The 14,699-nt window shown below is 56.5% G+C and overlaps 1 protein-coding gene across 1 annotated transcript; it reads right to left on the bottom strand.

Annotated features, from left to right (window-relative positions):
• Positions 15-14,447, bottom strand: CSDC2 (cold shock domain containing C2). Its single transcript, XM_005681114.3, has 4 exons — positions 14,106-14,447; positions 4,080-4,378; positions 2,655-2,777; positions 15-1,895 (listed from the first exon to the last, which is right to left on the bottom strand). The coding sequence occupies exons 2-4, from the start codon at positions 4,253-4,255 to the stop codon at positions 1,733-1,735; spliced, it is 462 nt and encodes a 153-aa protein (XP_005681171.1). The 5' UTR covers positions 4,256-4,378; positions 14,106-14,447; the 3' UTR covers positions 15-1,732.

The raw sequence follows: 14,699 nt of genomic DNA, 5'->3' as shown, positions 1-14,699 counted from the left end.
GCTCTGGGCCAGGCTGAGTCACAGTTGAGGGTTTATTGCCAGTGTCAGGAAGGATGGGGGATCCAGGAGGCTGGTGGGGGTCTCAGGAGGTCTGACTGGACACTGTGGGGCCATGAGTGGGGTGGCCCAGGGTTGCTGTTAACACAGTCTGCCTCCTGGTTCGTGCCTAAAAGGGGGGAGCCTACTCCTGGTGGGGGCGGGGGTGTCTTGGGGGTTCCCAGGAGTTAACCTGCACCAGTAAACCTTCCTCTGAGGAAGCCAGGGAGCCTGTTCCTCAGGTGAAAGGCTTCAGGCCTTGCTTGAGTAGGCCCAGCTCAAACTGGGGCCATTCTGAGTTTTAGGGGGCTGGCCAGTGCACCCTAACAGCTCTGGTCTTCCAGCCTCGGGACAGGGATGGGGTACACATAGCCACAGGGCTGGGATCCTCCTAGACAGTCACTGACCCCCGCATCGTGGGCATTTGGGCCCCTCTTTTACTCAGACTGGGTCTCCTAAGGGTGACTCCCTGGCAAGCCCTCCTTTGAACCCCATTTTTTCCCCCACAGGTGATGTGTTCTCTGGAAGGGAGTGTGGTGGTAGGGGGGGGCCTGCTACCCAAGAGTGCACACAAACCTGTCCTGGTCAAAGGGGAGAGGGCTGCCACACATTTAAGGGATGGACAAGATCGGGACCACACCTTAGCCACTGGCCTGTTGGGGGCCAGCGGGAGCCTCTACCCCATGGCTTTGGGAACAGGGTCCAGCAAGGGGCCTGCAGGGCTGGTGGTCTCCCAGGCTAAGGGCTTATTCTGGTGGGTGCCCCTGCCTGGCCCTGCCTGAGGGGTGTGTCTGTGTCTACCGCTGGGTCGTCGCAGCTGTGATGGGTGGGCATGGGGTTTGTGAGTCAGGGAAAAGGGGGTGGCTCCATCCAGGCTGGGGGAGCTATGCCCTCACCCCACTGAAGACCCTTAGCTCCAAGGAGAGCTGAGGTGGCGAGGCTCAGCACGGCCTAGGGTAGTGGACATGGCCTCAGTTTGGGGTTCACAGCCATTGCCAGGCTGCGGAGGAAGGGCTGGCCAGGAACTCCCCACTGCCTCCTGCCTCTCCAGTGTGCTGGGGGGAGAGGAGGAAGGAGCCGGAGCTAGGCCTTGGCAGTGGGGGAAGGGGGCTGTCTGCCTCCAGGTTTCACCCTCTTCCCCTGCAAGAGGCCAGGGGGCTCCCCCAAAGCACTCACTGGCCTGGCTTCTGGGGGAAAGAGATCCAGGTCCCAGGGGGAGACCCCAGCCCAGAGGGGGAGGTGTGAGTGGCACAGGCAGAATCTGGCTTCCCCACAACCCCGCCGGACAAGCCTGAGGCAGAGGCGAGGGGAGCAAGCTGGTAGGGCAGGGCCCACCAATGCCCTGACACCCAGCCCCAGGCCTGACACTGGCCCTCAGAGGCTCAGTGGACCCTGGGATGGGTGTTAGGAGGGCAAGGGGGTCCAATGCATATGTGGCAGGGAGGGGCGGGAGGACAGCGCAGATAAGCAGAGAAGGCAGGTCTGGTGGCTTCCGCCTCGGTCCAGCTCACGCAAGGGTCACGGGGTGGATGGAGGCCCACACTCATGTCCACGAGCACAGACACACAGATGTTCACACCGAGGCCACCCGGGGGACGGGCTCGGCCGGCGCGGTGGGGCGCAGGGCTGGCTGCGGCCCGTCTACCCTGTGTGGCTCCCTCCCTCCCTCGGCGGCTGGCACGGGGGGCCCCCCAGCCTAGGAGCCCACAACCTGGCCGGACCACGTCTCGTGGGGAGTGTGTGGGGCCAGCTGGGTGAGCACCACCTCCACAGCTTGGAACTTCTGGTTCTTGGGCGGGATCGGGCACACCTTGTAGGTCACCTCGTCGCCTTCCACCGGCACGTACTCCCCCTCGATGCTAGTGGTGGGGAGAGGGGTGTCAGCCCAGGAGAGGTCTCGACCCTGGACAACCCCTGTGGTCTGGTCTGAGGTCAGCCTCACCCTGGGTTTCCCTAGGCCGTGGAGCCAGAGCCAGACTCGTAAAAGAGAAATCAAACCTGCCCCTCTCTATAAAGCAGGGGTCCCCAACCTTCAGGATCTAATGCCGGATGATCTGAGGTAGAGCTGATGTAATAATAATAGAAGCAGAGTGCACAATAAATGCAATGTGGTTGAATCATCCTGACATCATCCCTCCCCAGTCCATGGAAAAATTGTCTTCTATGAATCTGGTCCCTGGTGCCAGAAAGGTTAGGGACCACTGCTATAATGTTGAGAGTGTGAGAGGGACTCAGGGAGGTCCCCAAGGCTCAGAGCTCAGGGACTCCACAGGCCATGCCTAGCATGAGGGCTGGGGTCTAGACCAAGACCACCCCGCCTTTCCTAGCCTCCCGCCAGGCTGAAAGGCCCAGGGGCTGGCCCAGCCCCCTTAATCCCCATGGTGTGGGAATAGGATCCAGGACTCAGGCAGTGGGTCCCAGGGCTTCTGGGGTTCCCCCTTCTCCACCTGGCCCCAGCCCTCCTCCACCCCTGTCCCTGAAGGCCCTAGGAGCAAAAAAAGCTGCCAGGACCACAGGCTTCAGCCAATGAGGGCAGAGGCCTAGGGAGGCATTTTGGAGGCACTGCTGGGACCCTGTAGCAGGGCCCAGCCGAGAACGGGGAGCTGGGAGGGACTCACTCAGACACGTGCACGAAGATGTCCTCCGACCCGTTCTCGGGGGTGATGAAGCCGTGGCCCTGTGAGCGTGAGAACTGCTTACAGACGCCCTTGAACACGGGGCCAGCCGAGGCACGGGCTGTCCTAAAGATTGGGTAGGAGGATTGGACATGTGGCCTGAGCACACTGCCCCCTGCGTCCCTGGATGCCCCCCACCCCAGCCCTCCTGCGCCCTGCCTGCAGAGCCTGCCTAGAAAACCCTCCCCGGAGCAGAAACCACCTATCCTGCGACTAGTTCAGTCCTCTCATTACCCCACTGGACAATAAGGAGACAAGCCCAGAGAGGGAAAACTGGTTCTCCCGGGTGGTCCAGCAAGTGGGTCATCTGACTGCCAGCCAGTTCCCCTCTCTGTACACAGGACCCTCCCCACCTGAGGCTGGTCTGGCTGACACAAATTCCTGTTGTAAGAATGCTGAGTGAAGAATGTGCAGCCTAGGCTTGAATACCTCCCCAAACAGGGAGCTCACTCTCTCCCGAAGCAGCAGTCTCCGTCCTATTCACTCATTGGTCATTCAGCCCTTCATGCATCAATTATTAAGCCTCTGCTCTGCACCTGGCCTTGGTGTGGACACAGGACAATCCGCACCTGCCATCAGACCCCTCCTTTGGCCAAACCAGCCTCTGCGTGGCCCCCATGAGTGACAGTGTTAGTCACCAGCGGTGTCCGACTGTGTGACCCCTGGACTTTAGCCCACCAGGCTCCTCTGTCCCTGGAATTCTCCAGGCACGAATACTGGAGTGGGTAGCCATTCCCTTCAGGGATCTTCCCGACCCAGGGATCGAATCCAGGTCTCCCACACTGCAGGCAGATTCTTTACTGTTCAAGTCACCAGGGAAGCTCAGGTGGCTGGCACAAACCTCCTCTTCAATTTGACTCCCCACCCCCGCAGTGACCTAATTCCGAAGGCCCAGGGCTGGTCTCTGTCCAGACTGCCCACCTCTCTCCAGAGGTCAGCCACGTGCCACAGTTCTTGCCCAGGCTGTTTCATCCAGCAGGAGCACCCAGCGTCCCTCCTCTCCTGATACATCTTCCAAGGCCAGCTAGGATATCTTCCCCGAAGCCCGACACTATGTCCTCACACCCGACACTGGGTCCTCTCCCCCAACCCTGCCAGCTGTCGTGAACGGTGGACAAACTCCCCCTGTATTATAAGCAGTTTGTGGAAGTATTGCCTTTTTTATCACTGGATCCCCTGGGGAAGGAGCTCCATACAGCTTGGTAGACTGAATGAATGAACGCTCGTAGTTACTAGAAGGTCCTTACACAGCTCCCCTGCCCTGGGGTGAGGATAGCAGGGGATGGCGGAGGAAGAGACCGGACAGCCCCACCTGGAGCCCCATCCTGGGAAAGATCAGCAGAGCCTGGGCGAGGGGCTGGTACTCACGCTGAATACGTCCTGGTCCGTTTGGTGGGCAGGGGACTGGGCAGGTCCCGAGATGAGACACTGCCTCGCTCCCAGACCCTGCTGCCCTCCCTGTGGAAGGGAAAGGTGGGCCAGACAGGGGACTTGGGGGAGTGCAGCGGGGGCACGACCGCGGGCGGCGTAGGCTCCGAAGTCATGGCGGGGCCAGTGGGAGAGCCGGGTGGGCTCCCAGGCGCAGGGGCCGGTGAAGGGCTTGGGCGTCCTGACGGGCAGGGCCCGGCCTGGCCCTGCTCGGCGGCCTCACCAGCCACAGGCTCCGTCTGGAAGGGGGAAGAGAGAGGTACAGGTGAGTGTGGTCCAGGATGGGCAGCTTCTGGACACACGTCTGGAGGGCTGGGCCTGCCTGCTGCTCCCAACCGTGAGTTCAGGCCACTCACAGCCCCTCCCTGACACAGGGTCCTCACCAGAAAGACAAAAGGGTCTTAGAACCTTGCTGCAGGCTGAACTGTGGTCTCCTAATAGTCACCTATTGAAATCTGAAGCCCTCAGTGTGATGGTATTTGGATATGGGGCCGTTTGGGAGGTAACTGGGTTTAGATGAGGTAAGGAAGGGGACTTTCCTGGTGGTCTAGTGGCTAAGACTCTTTGCTCCCAATGCAGGGGGCCCAAGTTTGACCCCCGGTTAGGGAAGTAGATCCCACGTGCAGCAATTAAGAGTTCTCGTGCCACAACTAAAGATTCCCAAGTGCTGCAACTAAGACCCGGCGCAGCCAAATAAATAAAAAAAGTATTTACATGAGCTCAGGAGGGTGGGGCCCCCATTATGGGATCGGTGTCCTTAGAAGGAGAGACCCTTCCCTCCTCACCCCTTCCCAAGAGCTTGCCTCCTCTGCTCTTGCCTTGTGAGGACACAGCCAGCAGGGGGCGTGCGTGCGTGCTAAGTCGCTTCATTACTGTTCCACTCTTGCAACCCCCATGGTCTGTAGCCTGCGTCCATGGGATCCTCCAAGCAAGAGTCATTTCCTTCTCCAGGGGATCTTCCTGACCCAGGGATCGAACCCGCATCTCGTGCATCTCCCGTGTTGGCAGGTGGGTTCTTTACTGCTGAGCCAGCTGGGAAGCCCTAGCAGGGGGTGGTCTACAAGTTAGGAGGAGAACACTCCCCAGAACCAGACCATGCTGCCACACAGAACTTGGACCTCTAGTCTCCGGAACCAGAAGAACTAAATGTCTCCGTGGAGCCCCCCGTCTGTGGTGTTTTGTTAATGGTGGACCGAGCTGACTGAAACTAACCGCAAAGTCCTTCCAGCCTGTAGTTCAGCTCTTCAACTTGAGGGCCTAGGAGGTGGGATGCGTAAAGTGGCCGATGACCTGGAACACAGTTTGGCACAATTGCCAGCAGTTTCCAGTCTACAGACCTGGGTCTGAATCTCAGCTTTGTCACCTGTAACCTGGTGACCTCAAGCAAGCCACTCAACAGTTGCAACATGGCGGGTGGGAGTGTGCGCTCCAGACCCCAATGACCTGGGTTTGAATCCGTCTCTACCTGTTGGCTGTGCAGCCTTGGTCAACACTCATAGCCTTTGACTTGGTTTCCTGTTCTGTAAAATGGGAAAAGCATTGGTTCTTATTTCATAGAGAGGTCACTGTGAGGATTAGATGACATTCTATGTGCTTAGAACAGGACTGGGGTATGGTGAGCCCTTTGTAATGTTGGAGATTTTTCGTTAGCCCCAGTTTCTTCCTCTCTAAAAGAAAGTTGAGAATGCTTACCGTGCAAAGTGACTATGGCTTCAATGATTTAGTGCAGATACCCAATAAATTGCTATTATCAATGCTAATCAATAGAAGTTCCCCTGACAACAGCTCAGGGCCTGGATAAACTTAAAAAAAAAATCATCCTTTTTATTTTTTGGGGGGGCTGCACTGGGTCTTAGTTGGACATGTAGGATCTTTCGTTGGGCGATCAGGGTTAGTTCCCCTGAGTGTGTGGGATTTTAGTTGCCAGATCAGGGATCAAACCTGCGTCTCTCTTGCATTGGAAGGCTGATTCTTAACCACTCTACCACCAGGGAAGTCCTTCATCCTGTATTTTTCTCTGTGGAGGAAAAGAATGTAGTTACCCCATCCGTGCACCCACTCAACCTCCAGGTCCCCTGGGATCGGAAACTCTTGGGCTCCGAGAGATGCTAGACTATTTGTTGAGCCTGGAGCGGGTGGCCTGCCGCAGCGGGGCCAGCAGGACGCCTGTACCAAGAGAGCTCCAGTTTCACAGCATGTTAGCTGTTGGCTTGGGTAGCACTTCCTCCAGCCTCAGCTTCCTCTTGAGAGTCCCCTGGACTGCAAGATCAAACCAGTTAATCCTAAAGGAAATCAACCCTGAGTACTCTTGGGTAGGACTGATGCTGAAGCTGAAGCGCCAATACTTTGGCCACCTGATGCAAAGAGCCAATTCACTGGGAAAGACCTGATGCTGGGAAAGACTGAGGGCAGGAGGAGAAGGGGACAACAGAGGATGAGATGGCTGGATGGCATCACCAACTCAATGGACATGAGTTTGAGCAAACTCCAGGAGATGGTGAAGGACAGGGAAGCCTGGCGTGCTGCAGTCCATGGGGTCGCAAAGAGCAGGACACCACTGAGTGACTGAACAGCCACAGCTTCCTCACCTGCACAATGGAGCTGAGACACCCTGCCTCACTCCCTCATGGGCTATGGTGAGGCTTGACTAAGCAGGGATGCAAAGAGTTGCCCATGGCCCATGACATATAGGAGTGAGGGTGACAGGCTCTCCACCCCCTCACCCCCATTCCTTCACTCCCCCCACCACCCTGGGACCAGAGGTGAACCTCTGAGCTAAGTCTATTTCTGACCTCCATCTCTGCCCTGCCCCCTGCAAACCCGTAGTTTCCAGGGAAGAGTTTAAGACGCCTTAGGACTCCAGAGCCCTGCATGGACTCTGGAGCCCTGCATGGACTCCGCCACTCAACTCCCTGGCAGGTCTCCTGGCCACTGTTCAATGTCCTACAGCAGGTGGGACTTTTCTGGGTCAAGGTGATGAGCTGGCTCTGCCATCCCTGGGATGGAGATTCAGTGTCCCGCCCCTTCAGCAGGCCCCCAGCACATCCCATCCAGCCAGGAGAGCTGCTGCGGGGGCGTGGGGAGGCAGGCAGAGGGTCAGAATTGCCCCTCAGGGTCCCTCACGCTGAGGTGCAGTTTTTCTCTCTGAGCCCACCTGAGGAGACAGGCAGGGGCCAGGTTTAGCATTGTTATCCCCATTTAGTTAACTAATTGAATTAATTTAATCAACCCTGAATATTCATTGAAAGGACTGATGCTGAAGTGAAAGCTCCAATACTTTGGCCACTTGATGCAAAGAGCCGTCTCAATGGGAAAGACCCTGATGCTAGAAAAGATTGAAGGCAGGAGGAGAAGGGGACGACAGAGGATGAGATGGTTGGATGGCATCACCAACTCGACGGACATGAGTTTGAGCAAGCTCCGGGAGATGGTGACAGACAGGGGAGCCTGGTGTCCTGTAGTCCTTGGGGTTGCAAAGAGTCTGATACAATTGAGCAACTGAACAACAACAAACTAATCAATTAACTTTTAAAAGCCAGGTATTGAACCCGCCCCCTTGGCAGTGAAAGAGCAGAGTCCTAACCACTGGACCTCCAGGGAATTCCCTTGTCCTCATTTTAGTGAAGAAAACTGAAGCTTCAAGAAGAAAAGCAATCACACAAAACCTTGCTCATGAATGTCCACAGCAGCATTATTCATAAAAGCCCCAAAGTGGAAAGAACCCAAAGGCCCATCCCCAGATAAACAGATGAACATGTGGTTTATGTCTTTATGTGGTTCCCATGAAATAGAACATGATTCAGCCATAAAAAGAAATGAAGTTTTGATAGAGCTCTATGACAGCTGGACTTGAAACCTTGAACCTTGAAGTCACGCTGCTAGGTGGAAGAAGCCAGTCACAAAAGATGGCATGTTACCTGATTCCACGTACGTGAAATGTTCAGAAGTGGCAAGCCCATGGAGATGGGAAGATTAGTGGTTCTAGGGGTTGGGAAGGGCGAAGGAAAATGAGGAGTGACATCTAATGCGTACAGAGTTTCTTTTAGGGGGTGATGAAAATGTCCTCAAGTTGACTATAGTGAGGTTGCATAGCTCTATAAATATGCTAAAAGCTACTGACTTGTCCATCATAAACAAACAGATAAATTATATAGTGTGGGAATGATACCTCGATAACACTGTTAGGGAAAAGGAGGACAGGGAGCAAAGCTACCCAGGATGACAGCAGAAAAGCAGGAGGTGCCCTGGGGTGCACTCCTGGATGCCCCCTACCCTACCTGGGTGAGGGTGGCAGGCGGCAGGGAGAGAAACTCAGCCTCCCTTTCTCCAGGAAGTAAGGCGGTCCTGGGCTGCCCACTGCACGGCTTTCCCAGGCCCGGTATTGTGCTTGGCAGTGACAGCCTGTGCTGGGAGGTCGTGGGGGGTGGAGGGGAGGGAAGGAGGTAGGGGAGGGGCTGAGGCAGTCCACAGCTGTTGCCAGGGAGATGCAGCTGAGCTGGGCCCTGCTCTGGCCAGCCGGGCCTCCGGACCCAAGACTGAACGAGCCCGGCTCTCAGGTTCCATGCGATGTGGGCAGTGGGGAGGGGTAAGGGGCACTATCCCAGGTAGGGGTGGAGGGCAGCCTCCTCCTTCCCCTCCCGCAGTGGGCCAGGCAGCAGAGGGGAAGGGGAAGGAGATGGAAAACCAGCAGCGACAGAACATGTATGCCTCCCCACTCCCCATCCATCACCCCACCCATCCTGGGAGAAGGTGGGGAGTGGGCCTTCGGGAAGGAGTTGGGGCTGGGATCTCCCCTCTCTCCTTCCTCTGCTGGAAAATGAAGACTGCGAGAGCCCCTCCTCCAAGGGCGTCCGTGAGGATGGCACGGGATGGAGTGTGGGAAGCACTGAGTAGGTGCTACATGAGAGGGGGCTCCAACCAGGCAGGGTGGCTGAGGCGGGCATGGGTTGGCGGGGGAGAGGGAGTGGGTGAAAGAAGAGACCCTGGAGCCAAACCCACCCTTTATTCTCACCTCTCCTGTTTCCCCAAGGACTCGCCCACCCACTAGGTCCCTGCCCTGCCCCTCACACTTTCTCCTTTCATTTAGTTCCTGTGTCAGTACTTTAAGGCTCTTGCTATTATGACCCCATTTTGCAGGTGAGAAAACTGAGGCTCAGGGAGGCTCTCAATCACTCAGGGCCACACAGCAATTAATGTCTGAGCCAGAGCTTGAACCAGGGCAATCTGACTCTGGAGCCCTGGAGTGGGGAGTCAGGGGTCCTGGGTTCAGTCCTAGTATTGCTACCAACTTGCTGTGTGACCTTGGACAGAGTCTTTGCCTCTCTGATCCATGCCAGAGCCCTGGACTTGAAGAAGCTGCCCAGCGCAGGGTAGCCTGGGAAACTAGAGAGAGCCAAACAAGGGGATGCAGAGCAAGCCTCCAGCTCAGATTCTTTCTCCAGAATGTTGCTGCAGAAGGGGGCAAGGGAAGAGAGGGCTTTGATCGTCTGAATGCTATATAGTCTTTACAAAAAAGTCCTTTTTAAGTCTTTATTGAACTTGTTACAAAGCTGCTTCTGTTTTATGTTTTGATTTTGCGGCCACCATTCATATGGGATTTTAGCTCACTGACCAGGAATAGAACAGCACCCCCCGCAGCGGAAGGTGAAGTCGTAACCACTGGACTGCCAGGGAAACCCACAGAGTCTTTACAGAAATTATTTTCCACTTTTAAATCTCCCAGTTGCTGCAAAAGGTTGAAATTACAATTGTGTTCATTTTACAAATGAGGAAGTTGAAGCTCAGAGAAGTTAAGTGACTTGCCCAAGGTCACACAGCAGGTAAGTGACAGAGGCCAGATCTTGTCTGAAAGCAAATGGTGTCTTCCTCTGAGGATAAGTTCCCAGAAGAATTTTCCCTGAGAAAGCAAAGGGGAAATGACTGAGAGCAGAGAACTAGATGTGTTCGTAGAACATTTGGTTCAACTCAAACAGAGCTAAAGCCTGACCCCTAAGGGATTTGGTATGCCTGCCTGGGGCCATCTCTGGCCTGGAATGATGCCCTTCAGAACTAGCAGCTGGAGGGAAAGAGGACAGCCTGAGTCCCAGATGACCCAGGATTGACTCCTGGCTCTAGAGTGTCCTAGCGGGGTGACCCTCCCTTAAAACAATATATTTACTTATTTAGATATTTGGCTGTACCAGATCTTAGTTGTGGTATGTGGGATCTTTAATTGCAACATGTGGGATCCAGTTCCCTGACCAGGGGTCGAACCCTGAGCACCCTGCACTGGGAGCTTGGAGTTTTAGCCACTGGACCCTCAGGGAAGTCTCAACACTTCCTCTTTGAGACTCTGTTGGTGGTTTACTAAGTCGTGTCCGCCTCTTGTGACTCTGCGGACTGTAACCTGCCAAGCTCCTCTGTCCATGGAATTCTCCAGGCAAGAATACTGGAGTGGGTTGCCATTTCCTTCTCCAGAGACTCGGTTTACCCATCTGTCAAATAGCGTGAATCAAAGTCCCTGCCCAGGTTCCGAGAGGAGCCAAGGAGCTGTGTCAGTGGTGCCCCGAGAGTATTTTGGTTCTGACCCTGCCAGCCAAGCTCCTCTTCATTTCCCTGCATGCAGATCAAGCCCCAGTAATTCCGCAGACAAAAGGCCAGGGGAGGGAAAAATAAAACAGCAGAGCTGTTCAGAGATAACCCTAGGCAAGGTCCTGATACAGCATCATGGGGCTGTGAAGGTGATTCAGCCACATCAGCAGGTGACCATCAGCCTGGTGTTGGGGCTCCTCCAATCATCCACTCCCCCAAAAGAACTGGGCAGGAGATGGCTGTCAGAGTCTTCTGTTGACCCTGTGAATCCCTTTCCTTTTGGGCAGGTCAGGGAAACGAAGCTGGCTCAACCACCCGGTGCTGTGAGACCTAGGGCAAGCACCTGCCCTTCTCTGGACCTCAATTTTCTCCTCGGCTACATGAATCATCATTGATCCTGATGACGCATGAGGGTCACTCCACCTCTCCTCTGAGGTTGTCAAAAACACACGTGTAACTGAGTGTGACTGCCAGGCACTGGGACAACAAACAGAAGAGACAGCCCTGCCTTAAGAGAGCCCAGGTCCGGGGGGAACGGACAGACAAGCAGAACACAGGGTGGTTGGTCACAACAAGATCATGGCCACCATCGATGGATTAGTAACCACGTGCCAAGAGGTGTGCAAGCCCTTTGCCCCCTTTCCTCATTTATTCCTCACAACAGCCCTACAAGGTAATTATCATTATAACCCCATTCTTCAGAGGAGTAAACTGAGGCCCAGAGAGGTGAAGAGTCTTGCTGGGGTCACACAGCCAGTTGGGGCCTGCACTTTAGCATCCTGGAGATGTTTGGTTGGGGGGGCTGGGACAGAGGCCTCAGGCAGGAGGGAGGGAGGGAGGACCTGCGCGTCCCTGCAAGCTCCTGCCGCCCCTGCAGAAGGAAGAACGGGGCTTGGGGTTCTATTCCTGGCTTTGTGCTGACTCAGACCGTGACCTTGGGTGAGTCACTTGCCAACTACGGCAAGCTTAAAAACAACTCCCTCCATAAAAGCATCCCAGCCCAAGCCCCCACTGAGAAGGGACAGACAGTGGGAGGCGTGGGTCTGATGGCTTAGGGGGAAGGACAGGGAACACGGGGTGATGGCGGAAGGGCTTTCCGGACTTTGAGGGCTTACCCAGGGTGGGCCTGAGGAGGGCGTGGAGACAGCCTCAAGCCCACCAGGCAGAAGCTGGCTCTTCCCCAGTGCCCCTGCCCTCTCCCAGCCTCTCAGACACTCCTTAAAATACATCAGTGCCAAAGCTGCTGGAGCAGCTGGAGGTGACCTAATTAAACCTGGTTCTTTCCCTCTCCCACAGCGTGTGTGTGTGTGTGTGTGTGTGTGTGTTTGTGTGCATGCGTGTGTGTGTGTACGGGGCAGGCGTTGGGGGGGGGGGGCACTGCCCCAGCCAATACTTGAGCTTAATTGAGACCCTTTAACTCTCCTCCTTGTTATGTCCCCAGGTTGCCCTGGAGGGCTCCTATGATTAAGGCCTTTGGGCTTTGTGGGCATTAGTGAGGGTATGAATGCCAGGATGGGCACCACGAGAGAGCCCTGCTCACATCCCAGCCCCGCCGGGCTGTATGACCGTGGGCAAGTTGCTTTCCCACTCTGAGCCCTCCTTGGAAAGAGGAATGGACAGGTCAAAGTCACACTTAAGAGTGGCTGAGCTTGAACTCAAATGCCAGGTCACTTATCCTGGTGCCCATCATTTTGCTGGCTTGGGGCAGAGGGGAAGAGCTGCCCCATTGCTTTTTGTCTCCCATCTTAATAGTCTGTGTGGAGAAAGGTCTGAATTGCCCCGAGCCCTCCTCTTCCCACCAGGCTTCAGGTCCTGGCCGCGCTAGTTGTGACCAGTATGATCAGCTCAGCCAGGCCCTGAGCGCCCTCTGCTGGTGCCACTCCTGGGGACTTGCCTCCAGACCAGCCTGCGGGTTTCCCTCCCTCACCAGCCGGCAGTGTGGGACCCCCGAGGTCCTCCTAGGGAGGCTCCCCCGACGGCCAGCGGACTTCCGTGACCACTGCCCATCCCTGGGAGAAACCTCTGTGGCCAAGATTGTCCTCTGGCCTCTCCCAGGCCCTTGTGAGCTGGTTCCTACTTACACCTGTCTTTTCTTTTTGTTGTTTTTTTTTGGAGGAGGGTCAGACAGACCCAGAAGGGCGGGGCAAATATGGGAAATAGATGTTTTTGGAAAAGACTTCAAGGAAACGCTGAGGGGAGGAGATACCCAGAATTTGGTGGACTCAGAGGCTTCTGAGAAAGAGCCAGGCCTGCAGGACAGGCGCTCCATCCCCCAGGGGGCTGCAGACAGCCCCCTTCCCAGGGAGAGGCCTCCCCTGGAGCTCTCGGAAAGGTGGCCCACCCTCTACCCGGGTGCACTTCCTCCTCCCCTCCCCCAGCCCCAGCGGATGAGGCAGTTCACAGTCTGTATTTATTATTGTTCTCGCTCCCCGCGGCCCCCTCCCCTCTCCCTGGGAAGAGTCTGCAGGCTGGCAGATTGGCAGGAACCTGCTGTCTCCCTTGTGGATGCCAGCATCACCCCTTATCTCTGCCTGGACTCCTTGTGCCAGGGTCAGGCCACTTGGGGACTTGGCACTACTACCCAAGGCTGCCTGAGTACATGAATCCCACGGCACGGGATCCAGTGGACCCTGGCTGATCACCCCTGCCCTCCAGGGGCTGCGCCCTGGCAAGGGTGGAGGTCAGCTCGAGACCAGCCTGCAGGGGAGAGGAGTGGCCTTGGGAGAAGCAAAAGCTCCTGGTAGGGGTGGCTCCAAGGCCAAGGGGGAAATAAAAGCGTGGAGCCACCTCTCCAAGCCAATTAGCCCAATTATCCCCAACACATCGCGGAAGAAGCAGAGTCAGGATGAGACAGCTGCTCCAGGTCCAACTGTCTGCTGGCCACCCCGCCCCCCCCACCCCTGACGGTCCCTCCCTGGCCCCAGCCCCGAATTCCAGGGGGAACGATCCATGTTGCTCCCTGCTGCACTCTGCTTTCAGCGTCTGGTAGGAACCCAATTATTCTCCAGTCATTTCTCTCCCCTCTGGTTCCCAGACAGGAGGCTGCGGCTACAGCTTGGCAGGTGTCTGCTGTTCTCTGCCTCTTGAGCCAGACATAAGTCCCAGACACACACACGCACATACCCACACCCTTTCACAGGGAACCATGCAGCCTCAGCTTCCCCTGGGGGCCAGGCAGAGCAAGGGAGGGGGGCGGGATGGCCGGGTGGGCTCTTCCACGCTCACACATGCCTGCCTCTCCTCTGTAAACTGGACTGGGCTGGGCCAGCCCCAGGGGAGGGGGCCCACCTTCCCAGAGCACCCCACCCCCCGCCATTGCACCTCCCTCTGCCCCCCCATCGTTAAAGCCAGTTTCCCGAGCTGGAGCGCCTGAGGCCCCAGGGTCTAGCCCCTTACCTCTCTCTGACAGCCGAGGTCCCACACAGCCTCCCGCAGCCGTTCAGACTCGGCCTCTCTCTGGCGTGCTTGGAGCTGATGAGCAGGGATGGGTCTGAGAGATGTGCTCTGTGTCTGACTCCGTGTGTGTGTGTGTGTGTGTGTGTGTGTGTGTGTGTGAGCATGCGGCACCTCAGGCCCCTCACTCACTCACACACGCCTTCCTCCTGACGTCAGGAAGAGCAGGAGGGAGGGACCAGGGTGGGAATTTGTACTCCCTGCTTAAAGGGACACCGGGCCCCTGAGTCAGACACGGGCGGTGTGAGAGAGTGAGCTGCGTCTCTCGGGGGCCCCGAAGCTTCTTTTTCTGGAAAGTGGCTTTTATTGCCAGGCCAGGGTATAATTTGCCCTGCCAGGTGGGAGTAGCTGCTGAGGAATGCAAGGGGGAAGAGCTTGGGGACAGCCTGCATTCCTGGCAGTTAGAGAGCAAGGAGGGTGGTGAGTGTGTGTGTGTGTGTTTGTCTGTGTGTCTGCCAGGAGGCTGTGGGGTGGACGGTGAGTCTGGAAGAGTGGAGGCCGCAGCAGGGCCCCAGGGACTCGCCAGCCTCCCTCTCC

This window comes from Capra hircus, chromosome 5, assembly GCF_001704415.2.
Source record: "Capra hircus breed San Clemente chromosome 5, ASM170441v1, whole genome shotgun sequence".
NCBI lineage: Eukaryota > Metazoa > Chordata > Mammalia > Artiodactyla > Bovidae > Capra > Capra hircus.
The sequence above is the reverse complement of the archived record's forward strand: the minus strand, read 5'-3'. Positions and strand labels throughout refer to the sequence as shown.

Coding starts and splice junctions, on each gene's coding strand:
- CSDC2 (XM_005681114.3), bottom strand. CDS start 4,255: ATGACTTCGGAGCCTACGCCGCCCGCGGTCGTGCCCCCGCTGCACTCC. Junction 2,778..4,079: donor CGGACCAGGACGTATTCAGC/GTGAGTACCAGC, acceptor CCCAATCTTTAG/GACAGCCCGTGCCTCGGCTG. Junction 1,896..2,654: donor ATCTTCGTGCACGTGTCTGA/GTGAGTCCCTCC, acceptor CCCCACCACTAG/CATCGAGGGGGAGTACGTGC.